The 21,926-nt window shown below is 35.2% G+C and overlaps 4 protein-coding genes and 1 non-coding gene across 6 annotated transcripts; 2 read left to right on the plus strand and 3 right to left on the minus strand.

Annotated features, from left to right (window-relative positions):
* Positions 1-524: 524 nt before the first annotated feature.
* On the plus strand, positions 525-3,922 carry LOC124832476 (RHOMBOID-like protein 2). Its single transcript, XM_047306688.2, has 5 exons — positions 525-1,003; positions 2,295-2,458; positions 2,620-2,783; positions 2,966-3,216; positions 3,555-3,922. Exons 1-5 carry the CDS (start codon positions 711-713, stop codon positions 3,670-3,672), a joined length of 990 nt encoding a protein of 329 aa, XP_047162644.1. The 5' UTR covers positions 525-710; the 3' UTR covers positions 3,673-3,922.
* A 454-nt stretch (positions 3,923-4,376) lies between these two features.
* On the minus strand, positions 4,377-4,450 carry TRNAV-AAC (transfer RNA valine (anticodon AAC)). Its single transcript has one exon. It is a non-coding gene; the product is annotated as a tRNA-Val (tRNA).
* Positions 4,451-4,649: 199 nt separating this feature from the next.
* LOC124832477 (putative non-specific lipid-transfer protein 14) lies at positions 4,650-5,283 on the plus strand. Its single transcript, XM_088095850.1, has one exon. It carries the CDS (start codon positions 4,675-4,677, stop codon positions 5,035-5,037), a length of 363 nt encoding a protein of 120 aa, XP_087951976.1. The 5' UTR covers positions 4,650-4,674; the 3' UTR covers positions 5,038-5,283.
* A 1,408-nt stretch (positions 5,284-6,691) lies between these two features.
* Positions 6,692-11,249, minus strand: LOC124832475 (protein IQ-DOMAIN 23). Of its 2 annotated transcripts, XM_047306685.2 has the most exons (4): positions 10,631-11,245; positions 8,471-8,668; positions 8,127-8,195; positions 6,692-7,669 (listed from the first exon to the last, which is right to left on the minus strand). In XM_047306685.2, the coding sequence occupies exons 1-4, from the start codon at positions 11,021-11,023 to the stop codon at positions 6,944-6,946; spliced, it is 1,386 nt and encodes a 461-aa protein (XP_047162641.1). In that variant the 5' UTR covers positions 11,024-11,245; the 3' UTR covers positions 6,692-6,943. The 2 variants fall into 2 exon arrangements, with proteins under 2 accessions (XP_047162641.1, XP_047162642.1); XM_047306686.2 differs by lacking the exon at positions 8,127-8,195 and having other exon boundaries at positions 10,631-11,249.
* A 5,913-nt stretch (positions 11,250-17,162) lies between these two features.
* On the minus strand, positions 17,163-21,218 carry LOC124832478 (protein FAR1-RELATED SEQUENCE 5-like). The gene is made up of 5 exons (XM_088095715.1): positions 20,879-21,218; positions 18,132-20,496; positions 17,791-17,943; positions 17,642-17,701; positions 17,163-17,521 (listed from the first exon to the last, which is right to left on the minus strand). Exons 1-5 carry the CDS (start codon positions 21,046-21,048, stop codon positions 17,438-17,440), a joined length of 2,832 nt encoding a protein of 943 aa, XP_087951841.1. The 5' UTR covers positions 21,049-21,218; the 3' UTR covers positions 17,163-17,437.
* Positions 21,219-21,926: the final 708 nt, after the last annotated feature.

Genomic DNA, 21,926 nt, shown 5'->3' on the forward strand with positions numbered 1-21,926 from the left:
ACTTAATTATACGAAAATATATAATTTTTGTATTGAATATTTAATACTATTAATATCAATTTTTAATAAAAAATAATCAATTAATAAAAATGGTAAGAAAAGTATAATCAGTATGAAATAACGAACCAAACCAGCGCAGCAACCGTTGCCATTCCTAATTGCAACTTACCCGTTCATGCTCTATTTCGGTCTATATGGACATGACTTATCAGTGCTTAACACAAAACTCATCCACTGCTCCCACCATCACAATATCTAAACCTATCTACCAACCAAAACCTGCCACATCGTCCCAAGTCCAATCAGTTCAAAATTGCGTAAATTTGGATGACTTTCGTTGGACTATTTTTTTGACAATATTATAAAAAATCTTCATTATTACCTGTTAATATTCTATTATAAATATATTTTTTAATCTTTATATATTTATATATTTTGTGGAATCATTATCTAACTAAAATATCGAAATTTTGGGACTGATCAGAAACTCAAATAAATAGTTTGATGTGGGTAATGCGAAGTTCTTACAGTGGCGGTTAGCAACGAATGACAGAGTGAAATGGCTCACCCCACTAACTTGTACTTTTTTCCCCCTCATTCCCCAATTTATACCCATTCACCAACTCCACTTCTTTCTTTTCTCCTATAAAGCATCCTTACAGAATAAAGTTTGAGACTTGGAAATTGGGTTTGATCGAGAGACAGAGATTATGGCCAGAAGAGATCTTGAGAGTGGCGGTGGGAGAACCAAGAACAACAGAACAGAGGAAAACTACACTGCGCATGAATCTTCTAATCTTTACGAAGCTGATACCCATTGGACATCATGGCTGGTTCCTATGTTTGTGGTTGCTAATATTGCTGTTTTTGTTGTTTCCATGTACATCAACAATTGTCCCAAGAATAACCTCGGTCTCCAAGGTGGCTGCGTGGCCAAGTTCCTTGGAAGGTTCTCCTTCGAACCTATGCAGGAGAATCCGTTGCTTGGTCCTTCTTCTTCAACGTAAGTTCAATGACTTGTTTTTATTTAATACCATGTGCTATTTATTTGATTGTTTTCGTTTCTGGTTTTATTATTCCTTTCTCTTGGGGAATTTTGATACGCTTTTATTTGGGGTCTCATTTTGGATAGAACCCAATTTGGGATTTTTCCCCCCGGTTGTTATTGGTTTTGTCTTCTTTGGAAAATTTTGCTCAATTTAGTGAATTGGGTGTGTTCTTAAATATGTTGTGCATGCTAAGCGAGTGCTTTATGGTAATTTTTTGTGTTTACTCTATGAGATGAATTTCAAATTTCAAACGACTCACTCTTCATTGCCTTTTCTGAACTGTTCTCTTGGTAGAGATTGGCGAACTCGATGACATCTTTTTCTTACTTTTGCGACGAATATCCACACTTCTCAATTGATTTTTTTCATCTCAGTGCCGATTATAAGATGTAATCATACTTAAAGTAAAGTAAGAGATAAAAAAAAAAATCTTTTGGGGAATCGTTTTGATTTTAAAAACATCGTATCCTTAATAAGACCCTTTATGGACAGAGTAACACTTTCATTGGATATTTTATAATTACTCGTGCATTTGAAGGAAAGGAAAGAAAGCCGAGAAGGGTGAAACGTAAAGGTTCTTTGCGTGCTCAAGTTCCTCAACTGAACTGAGAAAGTTGGGCGCATTTTGTGATTAACAACCGTTTGACTTGGCTAGGACTATGTCATTTTTTATGTCTTAAAAAATTAGCCACAACGCACAACGCTATGGAGTTATATTCTTTTAAATTTCGTTCTTTATTATTGTATGATAGAGCAGTATAAGTTTTTTATAATGCTTTCTCCATCACCCTTTTTAAGGGCCAAACAATGTAAGGTTCAAGGATTCTTGAAAACTGGTGTTTGGACCTGTACTTTGTTTCAGGTTGAATGCTCCAGGAAACGCTTTTTTTCTTCTTTCTTTTTTTTCCCTTTTGTATCTCAGTTTGGTTTTGTTGACTGGTTTCATGTTGTCATTCTTAAGAAATGTGAAATGGGATTTTATATTCATCGACATTTGAATTTTATTGGATACATATTGAGCTACAAATGGTTGCAGCTGACTTGTTTCATTCGGGTTCTTGACTTGGTTGTACACTTCTACCAAAAGGGCCAAAGCAAAGTATTTATCTATCCAGCAATGAGGGTGTGGGTTTTCCAATCTTGTAATTGTAACTTGCATGCACAGTTCTTGTAACAGTTCAAATGATAGCCTATTTTGTTCTCGGGAAAATTTATTGATTTCAAATGTTTCATTGACGTATGAAGATTGACCAAGATGGGAGCCCTTCGGTGGGATAATGTTGTGAACGGGCATCAAGGATGGAGACTTGTCACTTGCATTTGGTTACACGCTGGGATTATTCATTTGCTTGCTAACATGTTGAGTCTGGTATTCATTGGGATTCGTCTGGAACAGCAATTCGGGTTTGGTATGTTTTTCTTGCAGAAAAGTAAAATCTCACGTAAAATCAGTAAAACAGAACTTCTGAGTTTATCATTTGCTTCCTACGAAACTTAGTTTAGTTTCTCTTTTGGTCAATGTTTAGGTTGTACATGGACCTAACATTTTCCTTTGTCAAATTCATGGCAGTGAGGATTGGAGTTATATACCTGGTGTCTGGGTTTGGTGGAAGTGTTCTGTCATGTCTGTTTATCAGAGACCACACTTCGGTGGGTGCTTCTGGTGCCCTTTTTGGACTTCTTGGCGCAATGCTATCTGAACTTATCACAAACTGGACTATATATTCCAACAAAGTGAGTCTAGTTAATTCTTTATGGTTTTCGGTATGTTTGTCAGTTTTCTTCAACATGAGAGACACATAAAATCTTCTTACACTGTGGCTCATTGTCATCAATTAGTACCATTCCTTTAAATTAGATTAATATGGCAAATGTCAACTTTTGTTTTTGACTCATTCTTGTGCCTTTTTCTGTAGGCAATGGCATTACTCACCCTTCTAGTGATCATTGTGATCAACCTTGGCATTGGCATTTTGCCACACGTGGATAACTTTGCTCACATTGGAGGATTCGTGGTGGGATTTCTCCTAGGTTTTATTTTGTTGCCTCGTCCTCAGTTTGGATGGTTAGAGCAGCGTCGACTTCCTGCCGGTGTGCGTTTGAAGTCTAAGTACAAAGCTTACCAATATGTTTTATGGATAGTGTCTCTTGTTCTGTTGGCTGCAGGGTTAGTTCCTCCCTTATATCCCTCAACAGTAATGTTGTTATTTTGATAAGGATTTTTCTATAATTGATAGAATAGAACTAATATATTGTTTTAATTTGGTATGTAGTATAGTATACGGTCTTAGACAATTTTCTTGTCTTTTTTACATGTCTTTTTTACATGTCGATATAATCAGGTGAATTTTAAATAAGTTCATGTTAAACATCAATATAAATTTTGACATCTTATCTATGTTGACACCAGAAAACCTGTAAGTCATTAAATAGTTTCATGAATTCATGCATAAAATGTATTAAACAAATACATGCTAAAATCACTGATTTTTTATTGAATGGCAGGTTAACAATTGCATTGGTGATGCTATTCCGGGGTGAGAAAGGGTATGATCACTGCCATTGGTGTCGGTACCTAACATGTGTCCCGACCTCTAAATGGGAATGCAGCAATGGCAGTTAAGTCAGAGTGGGCAAACGATATTCACTTGCAAGTTCTTTTACGTGTATAGCCATAGCTCACAGAAACCTGGTTGTTTTGTGCATTTCCTTCTTTCTTTTTCTTTTTTGCTTCAAATAATTGGTTTGCCTTTATGGATATATGCTAACTTCTTTCTTTGTTATATAGTATGTGATATACAAAGAAACTTGTATATGAACCCAGTTTCCATCTTGTATATGAATATAAAGTAATCATGGACTTGGAATTTAAATTCGAGAATTCTGAAGCAATTATCATTGTTCATAAGGAAGGAAGACAATTTTGGTACAAGCATCGTGGAATTTAAACTATGGCCAACGCTCAATTTTTTATAAGAAGCAATAAGCAGAAAAAATATCCGTCAAACAGATAATGTGTTAAGAAAAAGACAAATTAGGTAGTAAAGCAATTGGTGAGAACAAATAGGTTGACGTCTCACCAGAATCACCACTCATTCCTTTAACAATACCCTTTTGGGTTCACCTAATTTGTGTTTGTATTTAAAGACTACCAGCTGTTCATTACTTCTACTGTACACTCGGTTGGGCTTACCCATTACTTTGGTACAAACGGGGATTTCTTAACAAGTTCAATTGGGGTTCTGAAAAAAACACTTATAACTTAGCCCATCTACTTTCTTCATAAGTCAGAAGTATAATTAAAAAGTTGAAAAACTAAGGTAAAAGTGGCGTCGCCCGGACTCGAACCGGAGACCTTCAGTGTGTTAGACTGACGTGATAACCAACTACACCACGACACCATGTCATTTTTACTGCTTCTGTAAAGATTAATAAAACTAGGACCATGATATCTTTTCAAATGGTTACGTCATGCATGTCTCAAAGCTCATAGAAAATTCATGTAAAACCACATGCTTCACATTGCACACCAACCCATTATGTTATTCTTATATATCATATAACTTAGTTTCTTTAAGGAAAGGCAATAGGGGGAAAAGAAAGTCTTCCTTAGAAGCATATTGTGATGGAACTTTGTGTGGGATGCAACAAGGCTTTAAGAATAATTGGGTTGGCGATGTTGTTGTCCTCGGCTCCAATTGTATCTTCATTTATAGAATGCTCCATAATTACTCAGCTTTTCTCAGCATGCTCCTTGTTCATCACCCACGGCACCCCAGACCCCATTCCAGGGTCCCCTTGTTGTGATGCTATGTCTGGGGTGAACAATATTGCCAACACTGCTGATAATAGGCAATATGTTTGTAGGTGTTTAATGGACCTCATTGACAATTTCAGTTCAAATGCCTCAGCCATTGGTATCTTACCAGGCTTATGTGGTATCTCTTTCGGATTCAATATTGATCCTAATACAGACTGTACTTTATAACTTTATAAGTATAGTTTATACTTTTATACCATATTTGGCGTATAATAATCCATTTAGAGTTCATGTTTAAATAAGATAGAAGAAGGTCTTCATCTACCACCATTAATAGTCACTAAAAATATATGAATATATGTGGTGTGACCATGGCAGATGTTCATAGCCATGTTAGTGACATTGCTATGTCCCCACACCAATATGTTGGGTGGTGGTTGTCGTTGGATACTTGAAGCTAAGGTCGTTCCAAAGTTTTATTGCACCCATTTTTCTAGTATTTTACGTTTGAGTGAGATCAGTTCAACTAATTCATAATGACCGATGTCAACCATAAAACTCGAGCTCTCTCTTGCTTTTAATTCAGGAGAAATCCGCTAACAGTAAATCTGACCTCTTTATTGTAAAGGTGCAATTCAATTCAAAGTTGTTACTCCTTTACAACTTTTGCATCAGTGGAGAAAAGCTAATGATTTTGGCATAATGAAGGTGGTCACACTTTATAAAAGCAGGAAAAGGAAAGTGCGTGTGCATTATAAGTAGGCATTTGATAAAAGCATTTACAAAAGGAGGAGTAGGGTGTCTAAGTGAGATTAGTTGTACATTAATTATTCTCAGAAACAGCTGCATATAATCGCTTGATTTCAACTGCATGGCCTAAGGTGAGCATCCAAGGACACAGTTCCAATTCGTAGTCTCATCAAAAACAAAAACTAGAACAGAACAAGATAAGGGAAAGATCCAAAGGTGTGAATAATGCTGTCATATATGAATTATTTTGTCCTTTTGTTTCATGTCCCTGTCTGACAAAATGGACCACCGAAAGACCAAACTACTGAGAAAGCATAGATTTAATCTCCGTGAGTTCACAGTGAATAAATCAAAATGGGAATACTAAATAAAAGCAACAGTTATTCTTTAAATAACCCTCAGGCAAGGTTTTGTAAAAATTATTGTTTGATGCACAATGGGATACTAAGAGGAAGAAGGATGCGGAGTCAAACTTGCATCCATGCAAATTATAGAGAAAATAAGATGATTGCTAATTCCATTATGATACATCATCTCACGTTTGAAGGGAAGACAAAATTACATTGCAAGTTATATATATATATTATAAAAAGATGAAGACCTTTACAAGTTGATAGAAAAAACGGTATGTGTACCTGGACCCGTTTTCTGGAATAGAGGGATGAAATCATCAAAAGAAGCAAAACCAGATTAGTGGATTTTGATAAAAGCTTTAGCGTTCAAAGGAAAAAGTGCATACCCCACAGGCCAACATCTTTCCAAAAATTTCTGCGGTAAGATCACTTAATGCATTACGTAGTAGATATGTTTTAGAGTTTGAAACAACTTTGATTTTGCAAACATAAATCAGTTAAAAGTGAGTATATAATACCATTCTTTATGTTTACTTACTATCATATCAAAAGTAATTTGACAAAACAAATGTACTCCGAATCATTTACCGCAAAATAGCACATTAATTACAAAAAGAGTAAAGTTAATAAAAAAGTGTTATTAGAAATCAAACTTAACATTTTCCCTTTCTGAATTAAAAAAACGGAAGTCTTTGTCGTACACATAATGATGTGCCAACTGCCAAGCATTTGTCCCTAACGATAAATGATTGCGAGGATCCATCATTAATTACATGAAGTGGTTAATTCCATGTAAGTTATGATTCAAAACATGCACTCCACTAAGCAAACAGTCAAAGCAAGTCATCATTTACACATCCACACACTGGACGTCAACAACGAGAGAATAATGGTGTATGGACTATATGAATACAGGTAAAATATATAATTACATTCTCGACTGCTGCCACACACAAAAAACTCAAACAAGAGGAAATATGTCTCTTCATTTTATGGAAGAAAGTGAAGATTGTCTTATAAAACACTCAAAGTCACCTTAAATTACTACTCCCAATTCTGTTGACAGTGTTAGAAGCAGGTAAGACTTTGTTTCTTAAATCTGAATCCTGGTCTGAATTAGGCCCCACCACATGAACAGGTCTCCTAGTGGAACTGTGTCTGTCAAACTCCAGCCTTTGTCTTGGTGCACTTTGTGATCTAACCTTGGCTTGAAAAGATTCAGTATTTGCCATGTAATTGGGGTGACCCGAGTAGCCACTGAAGAAACCCCAGGAGTACTCACTCCCGGTAGGTGTAAAGGGACCCCTCCTTGCACCACTTCCATTTCTAGAATTGGCTGAAAAAGCTTGTGGACTATTGTCAGCAGTTCTTGAAGTCGCTTCTTCTTTCCCCTTCTGAAACTTCAGAGAGTTCAGCTGCAACACCTCCCTTGATGAGAAACTTTGGTTTACAGTCTTTGCCGAACGTTTTGATGGAGACTCATGTGCCATAAAGTTATCATTATTGTAGTCAGAACTCAAATAATAATGTGCTGTCTGAAAGGAGCTGCTACTGTGGTGAGACTTGAAGTGTGGCCTCCAAGTATCTACTTCGAGAATCTTGTCACTTTTATCATCGTCTGGGCGTCCAGTTTTCAATGAAGCATCTCCAGTTTGCCTGCACTTGTTATCTAATTCCATCCAACGGTTTAACCAATTTGAATCAAACCGGGGTCGTTCTGAGTCAACGTTCCTAAAGTTGGCATTGGAACTACATCTCTGCAAGTTTTAAACAGAAAATGCTATTGAAGTTAAAGAGAATTAAGAGTGGAACACTTTTCTTCAAGTTATGTCAACACCTAACTGATTCAAACACCGGTCCAATGCGTCAATCTAAGCTTAAAGCAAACTTGTTATAAGTGGTTCATAATTTATGATGATTTTCTTTTAAATTCATTTAACATTTCTTTTCAATTCTAAGGAACATGATCAAGCTTAGTGCCTAACAAATAACAAAAGAAAGAGAATAAATACATTTGTGTGTTGATTTAATACTGTGAAGGAGAGAGAAATAACATTACTGAAGGGACTAAAAGAAGCAATGCATGCAGCCCTTTTTATTAGAAGAAATATAATCATAATAAGATAGGGGGGCCTTTTAAAAGAAAATAGTATTTTCATAAAAAGTAAAGATATTATTTATCTGTGGTGCTTAAATGGGGAAAGAATCGTGCACCTTAAGGATAGAAGATCCATCAAATTTTGTATTCAGGACACGAGGTGGGTGTTCATGTTGTTCAGGGACCTACAAGTAAGTATAAATAATAATAATAATAATAATAAAAATCAATCAGACAAGTTAATGGTTGTGAGCCATTCTTTGCTGAGCAATAATAGAACCCAATCTTTTAAACAGATAATCCTCATTAGTTCAACCTAAAACAGCATACTAGACTAAGCAGCTTCATATTTTACAATTTGGGTTGCTCAGCTTTCGTAGTACATAGTAGCATTGAAGTTGGTAGTTAAACGACAATAAAAAACAGTTGTGAAATGGAAAAAGAGAAAGTGTTTGCTTACAGGGTAGTGAGAAAGGGAAGACTTGAAAGAAGGCGTATTATATGACAAGTGCGCACGGCTTGCACGTGCCTGGGCCTGAAGTCTCACCAATGTCTGCATGCGCCTCAGCATATCAGCACTTTGCTTTCTCACAATGTGGCCCCTAACCAATGCTTGCAGCTTCACCAATGCTTTTAGTGCTCTCAATGCCCTCCTTGCCTTCCAATTTCATCCAAACAGATTATTATTTTTTTCTCAAGTATTTTCCATCATATTCTTATACACACCATCCATCCTATAACTACCACATTCTCCCAATCCATACTAGAGAGGACCACTAACAAAATCAATTTCCATGAAGGAGAAAATCCAAATCCAATAAAACATGTTTGCTACATGTTTAGTTTGGGACCTTCTAAACCAGGAAATCTCACATGCACAGTCATTATTAAACAAACACACGCCGTGAAAACCCATCCTATAATCATGTTCCTTTCTTTTCCAGCAAAGTTTTACGGTTCAATTGAATCTAAAGGCCTGTTTTTTATTTTTAGTAGATCATTTCCTTCCTCTGAAAACCATCCTTGTGTAAAAATTATTGTAATAATTTGTTGCATCATCCTATGCTAAATTTCCCTTTTGGTTTGGTTAGCATAGCCAGCAGTAGAAAAGCCAATAAGGTAAAAGTAGTTAAGTTCATTAGCCCAATGAATATTGCAACATCATTCTCTCTCTCTCTCTCTCCCTAACTTTTTCAGACAAAAGAACTTAACTAGAGTTACTTGTTTCTGATTAAAGCTAGAATGAGTTTATCTTAAAGCAAGGTGAAAACCCCCTTTTTTTGTCACGAAGGAGTGGTGTCTTGCTCTTCTGATATGGCAAGACAATGACATGATCAGAAATACTCTCCCCTCATAGAAGGGCAAAAACAAGATTAGTGGTTACCAACTTGGTCTTCTCTCTCTCCTATTACAGTACATTAATGGCTATCCCCACCAATGAGTAGTTAGGGTCATGAGCTTAGATGTGGTTGAAGATGGGCTGGCACAGGGCCACTAACCTTTGATGTTTTTTGGGCAGAGGGTCATTCTACTTTGCCTCTTGCAAAGGTAACTATCATAACTCACCATTCACCAACTATGTGGGCCACTCTTATGCTATTCACACACGTCCCATTTTCCTCTTTTCAGTCCCCCACACACTCAAATTCCAAAAACGGAACTTTTTCTTAAAAAACTTTAACCTTGCTTCCCACTTGCAAATCTTTACCCATCTCAAACGGGTAGGCAGGGCAACTTCCCACTCTCCATTTCATGCTATTCCTAATTATAATTTCATTAACTTTATCTAAAGTGTCGTTCGTTGTTGTCAATCAAACTATATATTCAATAGAGAGCAACGTCACATTCTCCAAATGTAGAGCCAAAGTTCATGAGATAAGCCACTCAAACGCACATTGAAGATATGACTCAAAGCAATAAATCGAATCAAATGTTGTACACAGCACGTGATAAGAAGATGTAATAATATTTTTTATAATTCAAAAGAAATGATCATGTCATGCGACCAGAAAAGGAAAAAATGAATTTCTTCATCAAATGTAAGTATATAAATTATGATTAGTCAAACGTAAACTGTGTCGAAAAGGTTATAATAGAAAAATAAAAGGAATCTGCAATTTGAGTATGATGAGATAATATACATATAGTAAATTGTCAGCACTCAGCAGCAGTATCCAACTCTGAGAGGACAGAGAGAACAAATACTTTCCAGAATCTTACTATATAAAATAAAAAAATAAAAAGAAGTCTTTAATTAATTATATAACAATGAATTCATATAGGATTTTGGAAGGAAGTAAAGGTGGGGTGTGGTGGTGGAAGGGGACCAATACCTATGTCCCCGGAACAGGTTGCTTTCAGTTCAAAAATTTATTTAAAGATTAAAAAAAAGTCTCATTATTCAAAAATAAGCAATTTTGACCATCGTTTGTTCCCGAGGAAATCCGTGGAAAAAATTCCATTTCAATAAAAAAATAGTCAAATAAATTAAGTCAGTTATGACCGTGGAAGAATATTTTTCACACAAAATATAAACCGAGACAGATAAACTTCGGAAGAAAAAAAACATGACCATGAAGAAAAACAATTTTCTAATTCTTGGTATTTGTTTTTAACTTACCAGGTAGCCACGGAACGCTGATTGTATCTTAACGGCGGCAGTCTGCTCCGGCAACCGCAGTTGGCTAACACGCGCCGCGGCAGCCGGTCTTGTGCTGTTGCTGGTACTTGTGGCGGCGGTGGCGCCGCTCGTGAGTCTGACAACCTCTGCTGCGGCGTGCGCAGCGGCTAGGGCGGCCTCGGCGACGGCGGCAGTAGCGGCGGCGACGGCGATGGCATGCTTGTTGGCGTCCAAAGGATTGGAAGAATCAAAGTGGGCGTTGAAGGCAGAAGGGGGCGGTGGCGGTGGGAGTGACTTGTTCCGGGCTGTAGGCTTGAGGAAGGCCCATCTTTTCTTGGGGGGTTTGGAGTCTGAGGGTTTTTTGGCGCCGAAAATTCGACGGAGAAAGCCCATTGGTGAAGTCAAGTCATGGTGGAGAGAGAGAAAATGAAGTGAGTTTAGTTAGAGAAAGAGAGGGAATGATAATGGAAGTTGCTGAAGAAGAGTGGAATACTTGGATTTTGTAGTTAGAGTGTCGGAGATTTGGACGTCTCGTTTTGTTCCCCGTTCAACTCCACGCGCCTTTGCAACACCTTCTTCTTCACTCGCAATTCCCTGTTTTGTTTTTTTCACCCACCCTCCTGTCACCAATTGTCTTATACATTTTTTATTTTCTTCGCTCAAACCTTATTGCATACTATTATGTAGTATATACCAGCAGATAAAGTTAGTGGAGTTGGTAACAATTGAATTCTAGATATAGGTTCAGATTAAAATTTTGTTAGTGCAGTATGACTATCCTCTCAAATTTAACTCATCTGAATTTTTCTGTATCAGTAAACTTTATATTATATTGTTTCCTTTTTAAATGTCGTACGTAGGTTGTTTGGACTAATTTATTTGTAACGTCTTCAAATAAAACAACATTAGTTTATAAAAAGTAAATATATTTATTTTACTTTCTTTTTGGTAAGTTGCTAAACTTTTCTTTGGGTACTGTATTTTATTTTTATTTATTTTACCTTTCTTTCTTGTAAGTTGCTAAACCTTTCTTTGGGTACTGAATTGATATAAAATGTCTAGTAATTTTCCTCAACACCAAACTCCTAACAATTTTTAAATTGTTTGGTAATCTAAGTCTTTACTATAGTATTATTTTATATATGGTAGATTATCGGCAAGAAGTACTATTGTCAGAGCTCATTAAAAACACACCCAAAAACTCCTCTGAACGGATGTCAGGTGTCAAGCAACGAGGATCCGAAAATCAGATAGTGGAATGCAGGTGTCAGCAGGAGAGCGGACGTTCGTTTTCAACAAAACTGATTTTTCTGAAATTCGCGTCACACTCTCTCATTCACTCTTCTTCTCCAAAACTCTGATCTTTCATTTTCTCCTCCTTCTCTCTAAAAGCTCTCCCTTCTCTCTACCAAAACTCACTCTTTCTTTACTCCGATCTCCATTCAGGCATCGTAGGAGCACTTCCAGCGTCCCAAGCTTCAGTTTGAACCGATTAGTTTCGAATTCTGAATAGGTAAGTTCTTCTTGTCCTTAGCCGTTCGTTCTTGTACACATGCAAACCAAGTTCTGGTTGCATGAGTTCTTAGTTTCATTCTGAACCATTTTGGTCTGTTGTTTGATTTTGGTTCGAAGAGTCGTTGAGCGTTGAGGGTAGAAGGAATCGTAGTTCGGCGAACTGAATTTCGGTCTGTAGGACGTTCGTTCACGCTCAGAGGTAAGGGAAGCTTATTTAATTTAATATGTATGTTTACTGTGCTGTATGAACGTTCGTTGATTTGATGACTGGAAATGAAATATGGTTGTGCTATGTTCTGATGCATGAAATGTATGAAATATCTATGTTTGGATGTTATGAAATATGAAAGTGATTATGATATGAATGTGGAAAGTTATGAAGTTATATGTTAGGAAATGAGTTTGAATATATATGAATTTTGAATATGAAATTCCCCTAAGAAAGTGTACGTTCGTTACTGAACGGTCTTTGACCGTTCGGTTTTCTAAGTGAACTTGGTTAGAATTGGATTCTTTCATTTGGAAAGAATCCTAGTTGAGGACGAGCGTCTTCGTGTTGTAATACTATGCTTTGGCGTTCGGCCAAGTATAGTTGTGTCTTGGTATTCCGTGATAAGTTTAAGCATATATATTTCTATACGTATTTGTATATTTTAGTTACTCTTAGACACTACTCCAATACTATTTTAGTATATTTATCAAACCTCTTCTCTTTAAATTTAGTAGCACTAGATCTTATACTAAGTGTTCGTCCTAAGCAAGTGTTTGGTCTTACACCAGGCACTCGTTCTAGCTTCTTAAGCTAAACTTCATAATAAGAACGTTCGTTCAAGCCCTCTTGGGTTCGCTCACTATAGTGTTCAGTCTTTGACTGACATTCGGATTTCTTGATACCAAACTCAATTAAACTAAGTATTCATAAGTGTTTGGTCTCTTCATGTGAATCATTCTAAGTATTAGTTTTGAAATGCCTTGAAATATCCTTCTTCATTGGTTTCACTCTGGAGTCCTCGTTCTTGGTCTGGTCTTTTTGACGTTCATATGGAGTTCTCAAGAATCAGTTCATCTAAATTGGCTCAGCGTTGTAATTGACGTTCGTTTCTTTTGTTTCTTGGAATATATGATTGTGCTCGTTATCTTTCTCAACCCAATATCAATCCCTTGTTCTTAATCTATTCCAAAATTTGAGATCTCGTAATTTTACTCTACGTGTCTGGTCTCGTTCTGAGTTCGGGTTGAACGTTCGTTATTTGGAATCCTTCTGAATCTTTGTGCGAGGTGGTTAAATGAGATACTTATTAATGAAAGATGAAGAAAATGTGATATGGAAATGTTGTGGATTTTGAACGAGCGTTCTAGGGAGGAACGACTCATGGATGATTACTGAATTTGTAAAGTATGAATGTGGTTATGCTAAGTTGGCGGTTCATCCTGATGTTCCGTGAGTACTCGTCCTCACGTAGAGGAGGGTAGGTCATGTGTGGGAACAAAAGGAGGTCCTAGTCCTTAGGGGTACTTTGGACAGATAGGACTAACCTCGGGTGGCAGCTGATGAGAGTATTCCAGTTATTACATCACCCGGGTGCATGAACGTCGTAGCTACACAGATTTCATACAGTCCGGACAGTCAGTCTAGTAGTAGGCCCTGCTTGAAACGTATGTTGAAATGTATCTTATGTGCTTGAATGTGAGAAATGTATGTTTATACTTGGATTAAATTACATAAGCTTACCCTGTGTTTTTCCTGTGTTGTCTGGTTTTGTACGTCCGTCCTTGTCGTTGCAATGATCATCCGTGTGAATGTGAGCAGAAGGAGACGAGCTGGTGGAAGAGGCGCTGGAAGAAAAAATTTGGTAGAAGTAGAAGTGAAGACCGAACAGTAGGACGTTCGGTCAGTAGTTTAGTTTAATTGTAAGGTGGTCAATCGATCACCTTCTCCCTTTCGTTTTGTATGACCGTCCGATGTTTGTTTTTTTTGTAAATCGTTCGGTCAAAATTTCTTATCTTGCACAGTTTAAGTTTGTAGCTCTTTGTATACGTTCTCTTTAGTGTAAGACTGATCTGTATTATTATTCAATGTGATTATTCTATTATATAGTTTTAGACTGTATTTTTGAGATGTTATAACTATCATGCTTTAAGTAAAATATTTTAATAATTTGAGTCAATTTTTAACTGTATAATAAATATAATTACTTAAATTTTCAAATGAATTATCATGAGAATTATTGATATATCATTAATTTTCTAGTGATAATAGTCCGATTTCTAAAACTAACTCAAATTATAAAAATTTTAACTACTCAATCAACTATTGACCAAATAATTATACTACATAAATCGACTGTAATTGTTATACTATAGACAACTTTTTTTCCTATACGCTCTATTAATAAAAGAAAAAGAAATAAAATATAAGAATCAAGTTACCTCAATTTAACTTTTACTGCATATTATAATTTTTTATAAAAAAAAGTAATTTTTTCTGTTAAAAATAAACTGATTATGTATATAATGCACCAGTCTCTAGTATTTTATTTTCCCAACTTAATAGTTTTGATAGCGGTAAAAAAATGTCATAACAAAATTTGCTAAAAATATTGTAGTTAAAAAATATTATAGTAAAATATAAATTAAAATCAGTATATAACTGAAACTTTAAATAAAGATAAACTATGAAAGTATAGTTTAACCCATTATTTGATTTGATAGACTGGTGGAAACAATTATTTGGGTGACTGTATGTAAGAATGAATGAATGAATAGTATGAATTTCTTGGTTGAGTGAAATGTATCTAACCGTCTAATGTTAAGGTTTTAATTCCTAACAGAAGTATTTATTGAATGGGATCGTATATAAACACTGTGAGACATTTATGTATACTCAGTTGTCCATTCATAGTAGACGCGTGGAATTTAATATCTAATAATCTGGCGAACTACCTTTTGGGTATGACCGTGGAAGAACATAAAGGATTTGACCCGTTGAGACTAAACTCTTTTAGCATTACAAATTTAAAATGTTTTTCAATATATTTCTATTCTGTTATAATAACATTTTTTTATAAAAAAGAAATTGCATTTCTTTTGCCAACGAATGGATAGAAAATAGTTGCTATATAGTTCAGAATTTCGCAGTGCCAAAAAAATAAAATAAAATTAAACATGTGTCGTACTTTGAGAAAAACTGCTGGGCCGGTTGTCAAACGACCAACATGCATTAACGTCTAAGCATGGCCGTGCCGTCATGCTCGCGTTTATATCTCATCCATTCTAATCTTTTATATGTTAATAAAACTTTATAATATATTCAAAATAAGAAGAAAAAAAAAAACTAATGTTATTTTATATTTTCTTATGTCTTGTAAGTTTTGAACAAGATAAGTGGATTAGAAATATCATTGTCTATGCTCACTCTGAATACATATCACCTAAAACTTATTTGTACAACTATCGATTGAAAAAAAGAAAATATTTAAAACAGATCATCTAACCAAAATAGGAAAGGTCCATGTATTGCCTTCTACCAGAATAATAAATATAAAGCTGCTTCTGTATTTTATTTTCTATTTTAAACCACCTAAACATATGTTTTGGGCAATAATTATTATTCTTTCAGTTCAAGCAAGGAGAGAGGAATAGTACCATCTTGCTTCTCTAAAATTGGCCAATAATAATCCTAGTTTTTGTTTATCTTTTTCAGTTCTTTATGGAAGAAAAGAAATTCCTTGCAATGCAAATTCATGCGATCGTGTGGCCCTTTTAGCCATGATCACTTTAGACAGAAAAATAACAAGACATTTTGGTTAATATGGTTGATATGGAAGTTGAGTTTTGCAGATACCAGTTTACCGTTTAGTTCTGACGTTGGTTAAGCACATTAATGAAAAGTCGGCAAATGCGAACGCTATAAAAAAACACACAATAAGCAGCCAAGTCAATGAATGTGACTTGGCGATGGGAAGATTCTATATCTGGAAAGTCAACAAAATTAAATAAGGTACTGTACAATAGAGCTACAAAGTAGTCAAATTAGAATAACACATGCGTGGAAGCAGGAAAACACAACACCAGAAAGGTCATGAAAATTCATTCGTTAAAATGATATCAAAATTCACACCACTGTAAAATAATTAAAAAAAGAATGACATTTCTGTACATATCAGTATAAAATCATATAATATCAACTAATTAACTATAACTTTAAAAATAATTAATATAAAGATTAATATACTTTTCATACGACAATTTATAATTAAATATCGGTACAAATTCTTTATATTACTACACAAATCTATCGAAGAATCATGTTCAAAATATGGAGATCCGAGAGCCATTGCTCCAACATCAAATTTTTAAAAGATGAAGGGGGAGGGGGGCAAATAATCTGAAAATTCGTGGTTCCCGATCACGAAATATCTCCTTACCAATTTCAGAAAGATATATAATAGACTAGAGACACAACACAAGTCCATGATCTAAATGACCAATATTTGGACAGGGTCCCGAATTTCGGCACAATGTCCCACCCTTGAATTTGTAATCACTTAAGATAACAAGGTCATGTGCTCGTATTACAAGCGAGAGCGAGAGGATCCAGATCCACAAGTAATGTAACTATATCGTGCTACTAAAATTTCCAAGTATAGAATTATCCAATTAAGAACACTGGATTAGCAAGATAAATATGAACAAATATGAAGCCATGCAACTATTTTAAATGATCATATGACCACAGTCAACTTTTAATATTTTCCATCTTTATATTAATTATATAGTCTAAATTTGTAGTTCTCACATTATGAAAATAACAATTACTCTCGCTATATATCAACTTAACAGTGTATCAGAAGTTTCTTAAAACAAAAATGTATCAAGAACTTTCAGAATCATCAAGCAGAAAATGTCTAGGGCCTCCAAAAGTTTTTCTCGTTCAGATTAGCAAGGAAATATTTGAATTGCATTCCTTGTAAAAGCAACGGAACAAAAGTAATTCATTTCAAGTAATAAGAGGATAAAAAGGAATGTATTATCTACCATAAAATATGGATGTATTTGTAGCTTTTTGTTAACTTTCATTCAAAAAATTTGTGTAGCCATCGCATTCGATTATGTAATGTTCATATGAGCTACACAATATTGTATGATGGATGTTTGGTTATTTACAAAGAGGGAAGGATGATTCTGTTTCAAAGCTAATGACTACATCAATCCGCACTGTACAGCAAAACATACTGATACAATCAGAAGAGATTACAAGAAAATGATTTAACCATTTTATCCCGTTGTACTTCATGCAGACTCAGAACTTCTGTATCTATGGTCATACAGCAAGAACGACGACGAATGAGGATTTTGGATGTCAAGATCCATTCCCTGCAACCAATATACCCAGAGCAGATTTAAAAAGTTAGCGACATGAATCTTCCACCAAAAATCTTTTTATTTTTTCAGGGTTGGGGTGATACTGAGTGTTTTGGACCAAGAGGTGTTTACCTGCCGCATCTGATTATTGATTGGCATGGACTCAAGGTAAGTGCTCTGGATTATAGGCTCCTGAGTAAAAATTTCTTAAAGTGTTATATTACATACACATGCATGTTCCGCATACGATAAAAACCCTAGATGACTAGAAAATTGAACACCTGCAATAGTTGAGATTGACCAGGAGAATCCTGTGGGTTAGAAAAGATGTTTTGCGGTTGCATCATGCTAGAATTAGATTGACTGTCCACCATAAGATTAGTCTGCTCATACATGCAGTTAACCACTTGATTGGCTTCAAAACTGTACAAACCCTGTATCACAAATGAAAGAATCAACAAATGTCAGTCTCTTTGGCGCGTGTATGTATATACACAGATATAAAAAGATAGAACTTATTATCTCAAAAAGTTGACTTATGAGCACTGAGTATGTTGATAATTGTAAATAAATAATTGATCACAGTATAAACTGTCATATCTGATAAATGATAAAAGATGACCTGCACAATCGGATTCGGTGCTGCAGGCTGAGATGAAACATATGTAGAGGGGGGGCTTGAAATACAGACAACAGTATTTTGCGGTGACTCTTCTACATTCAAAATCCTGTCAGAATCGGCTCCATTACATGTCATGGTTATTAAGTGCCCCCTGTCTGACGTGGCTCTCCTGTCTTTTCCACCATTTGCGCTGTTAATTTCATCCTGATCCTCAATTATATGCTCATTCGGAAAGATCTTTGCAGGCTCACTTTCTGAAGCATCTACATCAGAATTACGTGAGGTGACAACTTCACCTTCAGCTTTCGGTGTCAAGATTTTCTCCACTCCTACCATCACTTCATCAAGTTGCCTCATAGCAAATTGATAAGCTTCCTCGGATTCAGACGCTATTGTTGACAACTTGAGCAATTTGTGGCACAAGTCTTTGTAACAGCTAGCAACAACCCTTTTAGGATTATCTTGCACCTTACATTGCCTAATCTCTCTAAGATTTCTCATCCTCGCATCTTCAGTCCATCTCTCCAAGATGTACTGAGGTGGAACTACTTTTATGTTTCTTTGATCAAGAACTTTAAGCGCATGATCACACAGAAATCCAACACGGTCAAACTTCATACAACTGCAGACAACTGTGTCATCAGAGGAATTGAAGGTGACATTGTATTGTCTATTATGCCCAAATGTATTTGCTTTGTACTGAAACAATGATCCATTTCTACTGTATTGATTAACAATAACATTCAAAGACTTCTCATATGCTCGCTGAAATACTTCAAATGCTCTTGGTGTATAAATATTACTTGCATGCTTCAACAGAACCACATTACCCATTAGTCTTGGCAAACACCTGCTCATTTCATCACTAGCTTCTATTTCTTTATAACGCTGTTCACCTACTACCCTTTCAAAATGCTTAAAAAATTGAACTACATCAATTTCAGGATTTAGATAACTTCTAAACTTATGAGACAAAATCTCAGCTAAATGAAAGCCTTTGATGTCTACAAAAAATGTATTTCGACCAAAGACAACAGCCCATTTCTCTCTTTCTCTATACATCCATCTCAGCCATTCATTTTGCTGCAGATTATACTTCTCTATCACAGTTTCCCAAGAATGAGTAAATTCCTCCTCATCCTTGGGGTCGTAAAGAGTGCTCCGCAGATCATTTGCAAGAGATTCCGCATCCTTTACAACATGACTGAGGTGTTTCAAAGTGTTCTCATACAACTGCCATACACATGTACAATGATTTGTGTCAGGTAAAACTGTATTGACTGCTTCAATGATTACAGCTTCTTGTTCTGTGAGAATGGCCTTTGGCTTTTTCCCGGACATAGCATTAATGAAAGTTCGAAATAACCAAGTAAATGATTCAATGGAATCATCATACAAAAAAGCAGCAGCAAATATTAAAACTTGTCTGTGATGGTTAACACCTAAAAACTGTACAAGTGGCCGAAGATCTTCATTCGTTCTGCAAATTGTATCCAAACAAATGACATCTCCAAAGTGATCAAAATCCACGACCATACTGTCGTCAGACCAAAACATATTGCTAACCTTGTCATCAACATCAAGCTGTATGGCATAAAAAAATGCCGGATTTTCGAAGTGCTGCCTTTGGAAGTAACAAAGCAAACGCCCTGCTTCTCCTTCCCTCATATCTCTTTCCCTTGCACAATGAAGATAGTTGTCATAATTCATTGAAAGTATATCAAGAGATTCGTGTGCACTTATTTTTTTATTCAACATATCCAATGCTGACTCTGATTTAGGTCCCAAACTATTGTTTGATTCAGCTTCCATAGCTTGAGCAACACTAAATTCATTTAGCAAGTTTACCACGTTAGCATTGTTAGGGTTTACATTGTCATGATTATGTTGTGCTTCAAAATGGGTGACCTGGTATTTTCCATTTGGCTGCCGAGTGACGATCATATGTGCCAAACAGCCAGTTCTCGTTTCCTTCCTATGCTTCTTCACATTGACATCTCTTTTGTCTTTCCTGCGGTACCCCTCTTTGGAGCAGGTAAACTTTCTAGACACCACCTGACCATGCACCTTACTCCTATTTATCCAATCTTTTCTAACATTGAAACCCACCAAAGTCGCATACTTATTATAGAATCGGTATGCATGATCATCAGACTCGAATTCTGCACCAATTCCCAAAACAGTATTTGTGCTGTGTACACTTTTTGATGGAGGACAAGATTGATTGTCACTAGCATGAGCAATGTTTGGACTACAACAGTTCTGTTCCACATTCAAGTCCAAGTTATTGGACATCTCAGGTCCAACATCAACACCACCTTCATGCAAAATACCCAACCCATTTCGATTCCCATCCATTGATAACCTTCACCCAATTGGGAGACGAGCAAATTAATGATAAACATTTATAAAAAAGTCTACTAACTCACCATACTCACTCATTCTGATTGAATGATAGTGTAAAAAATGCATATATAATTGATTTTTAACTCAATTTGCTTAACTCATAAAAAAATATGGATCAGAAATTAAACCCAACAATTGCTGAGAATTAAGTTCATACTAAATCAACAAATAATTGTTTCAAAATCCACTTAGTTTCACTTTGCAATTTGCGCAATGTGCAATTTATCCTGAATCAAGATCAAAAGGTGGTACTGTAATTTTTTTAGAGGATAACAATTTATCATCAATCAGTGCTAGTAAACATTATGCAGCTATTGTTATTCCAGTGCAAACAACCTTACCGGTAGTTATAGAGAGGAACAAAGTAGCCAAGGAATCTAAGACGATGTAGCACAATTAGGGTTTGAGACAGAGCAAGTAATCCTTGGAAGGAACAAGATACCAACACCGTCCATGACCTTTGGGATATAATCAAATCGGAGAACTTTATGTGTTGAATCGTAGGATGCATTCAAATATAGATAATTGCAGAAATATGTGAATTATAGGTGCTTCCATCCCTGAGAGTTGGTGAGCTCGAAGAAAGACCTGAAATGGCAACTCTGCAAACCCTAGCAAGATGAAGATTGGAGAAGACGAGAAACCCTTCTGATTCTCTTCATACAAAATTTACAGTTAAAACTCAAAGTGACAGTTAAATTTTTTAAGAGTAATTATAACATGTAATGTTCTTTACAGTAAATTGCTTTTGCCTCCTCTAAAAGATTTTTATTAGATTATTCTTGGTCTCCTCTCTTCTTACATTAAATGTAAATTTTATATACTGTCATTGTAATTTTTGGAATATATTTTTCATTTAAGCTATATCACTTTTACATTTTAGGAATTGACTTTTACATAATTCGTTTAAAAAACAATGCTAAATAAATATGATATAATAACGATTATATTTTATATATAATATAAATTTAATGTGTGATTACTTTATTTATATAAATATTAGAATAATATAAAATGCATCGAAAGACAAAGTTTTATATACAATTTTTTTAAAAATATATATATAATATAAACATTAAATACACATTTTAAATAATTAAATATAAAATTTTTCATATATTTACAATTGGAGAAAATATAATAATATAGTATCCTTTTATTAAAAATTCAAATTATACCGGAATAAATTTTATTTAAAACTGGTGGAAATATGATGTAATAAAATCCATATTAAATTTATTAAAAAAATTATTAAAATTATAAACAAAAAATCATTCTTATAATTTTTTGTGATCAATTATTTTATTTTGTAAGTGATTCTTTTTTATTATAAATGGTTACTTAAGTTTAAAAGAACAATTGCTTAGGAATAAAATGATAATAATTTGT

Source organism: Vigna umbellata, chromosome 8, assembly GCF_029865625.1.
Source record: "Vigna umbellata cultivar VRB3 chromosome 8, Vumbellata_1.0, whole genome shotgun sequence".
Classification (NCBI taxonomy): domain Eukaryota; kingdom Viridiplantae; phylum Streptophyta; class Magnoliopsida; order Fabales; family Fabaceae; genus Vigna; species Vigna umbellata.

Bases quoted from the DNA above. Each gene is read 5' to 3' on its own strand.
- LOC124832476 (XM_047306688.2), top strand. From the start codon at position 711: ATGGCCAGAAGAGATCTTGAGAGTGGCGGTGGGAGAACCAAGAACAAC. The intron at 1,004-2,294 runs GTAAGTTCAATG...TGACGTATGAAG, and splicing joins CTTGGTCCTTCTTCTTCAAC to ATTGACCAAGATGGGAGCCC. The intron at 3,217-3,554 runs GTTAGTTCCTCC...ATTGAATGGCAG, and splicing joins CTTGTTCTGTTGGCTGCAGG to GTTAACAATTGCATTGGTGA.
- LOC124832477 (XM_088095850.1), top strand. From the start codon at position 4,675: ATGGAACTTTGTGTGGGATGCAACAAGGCTTTAAGAATAATTGGGTTG.
- LOC124832475 (XM_047306685.2), bottom strand. From the start codon at position 11,023: ATGGGCTTTCTCCGTCGAATTTTCGGCGCCAAAAAACCCTCAGACTCC. The intron at 8,669-10,630 runs GTAAGTTAAAAA...TGAAATTGGAAG, and splicing joins CAGCGTTCCGTGGCTACCTG to GCAAGGAGGGCATTGAGAGC. The intron at 8,196-8,470 runs GTAAGCAAACAC...ACTTACTTGTAG, and splicing joins CTTCCCTTTCTCACTACCCT to GTCCCTGAACAACATGAACA.
- LOC124832478 (XM_088095715.1), bottom strand. From the start codon at position 21,048: ATGCATCCTACGATTCAACACATAAAGTTCTCCGATTTGATTATATCC. The intron at 20,497-20,878 runs GTAAGGTTGTTT...AATTGGGTGAAG, and splicing joins GTTCCTCTCTATAACTACCG to GTTATCAATGGATGGGAATC. The intron at 17,944-18,131 runs GTCATCTTTTAT...TTTGTGATACAG, and splicing joins CACCGAATCCGATTGTGCAG to GGTTTGTACAGTTTTGAAGC.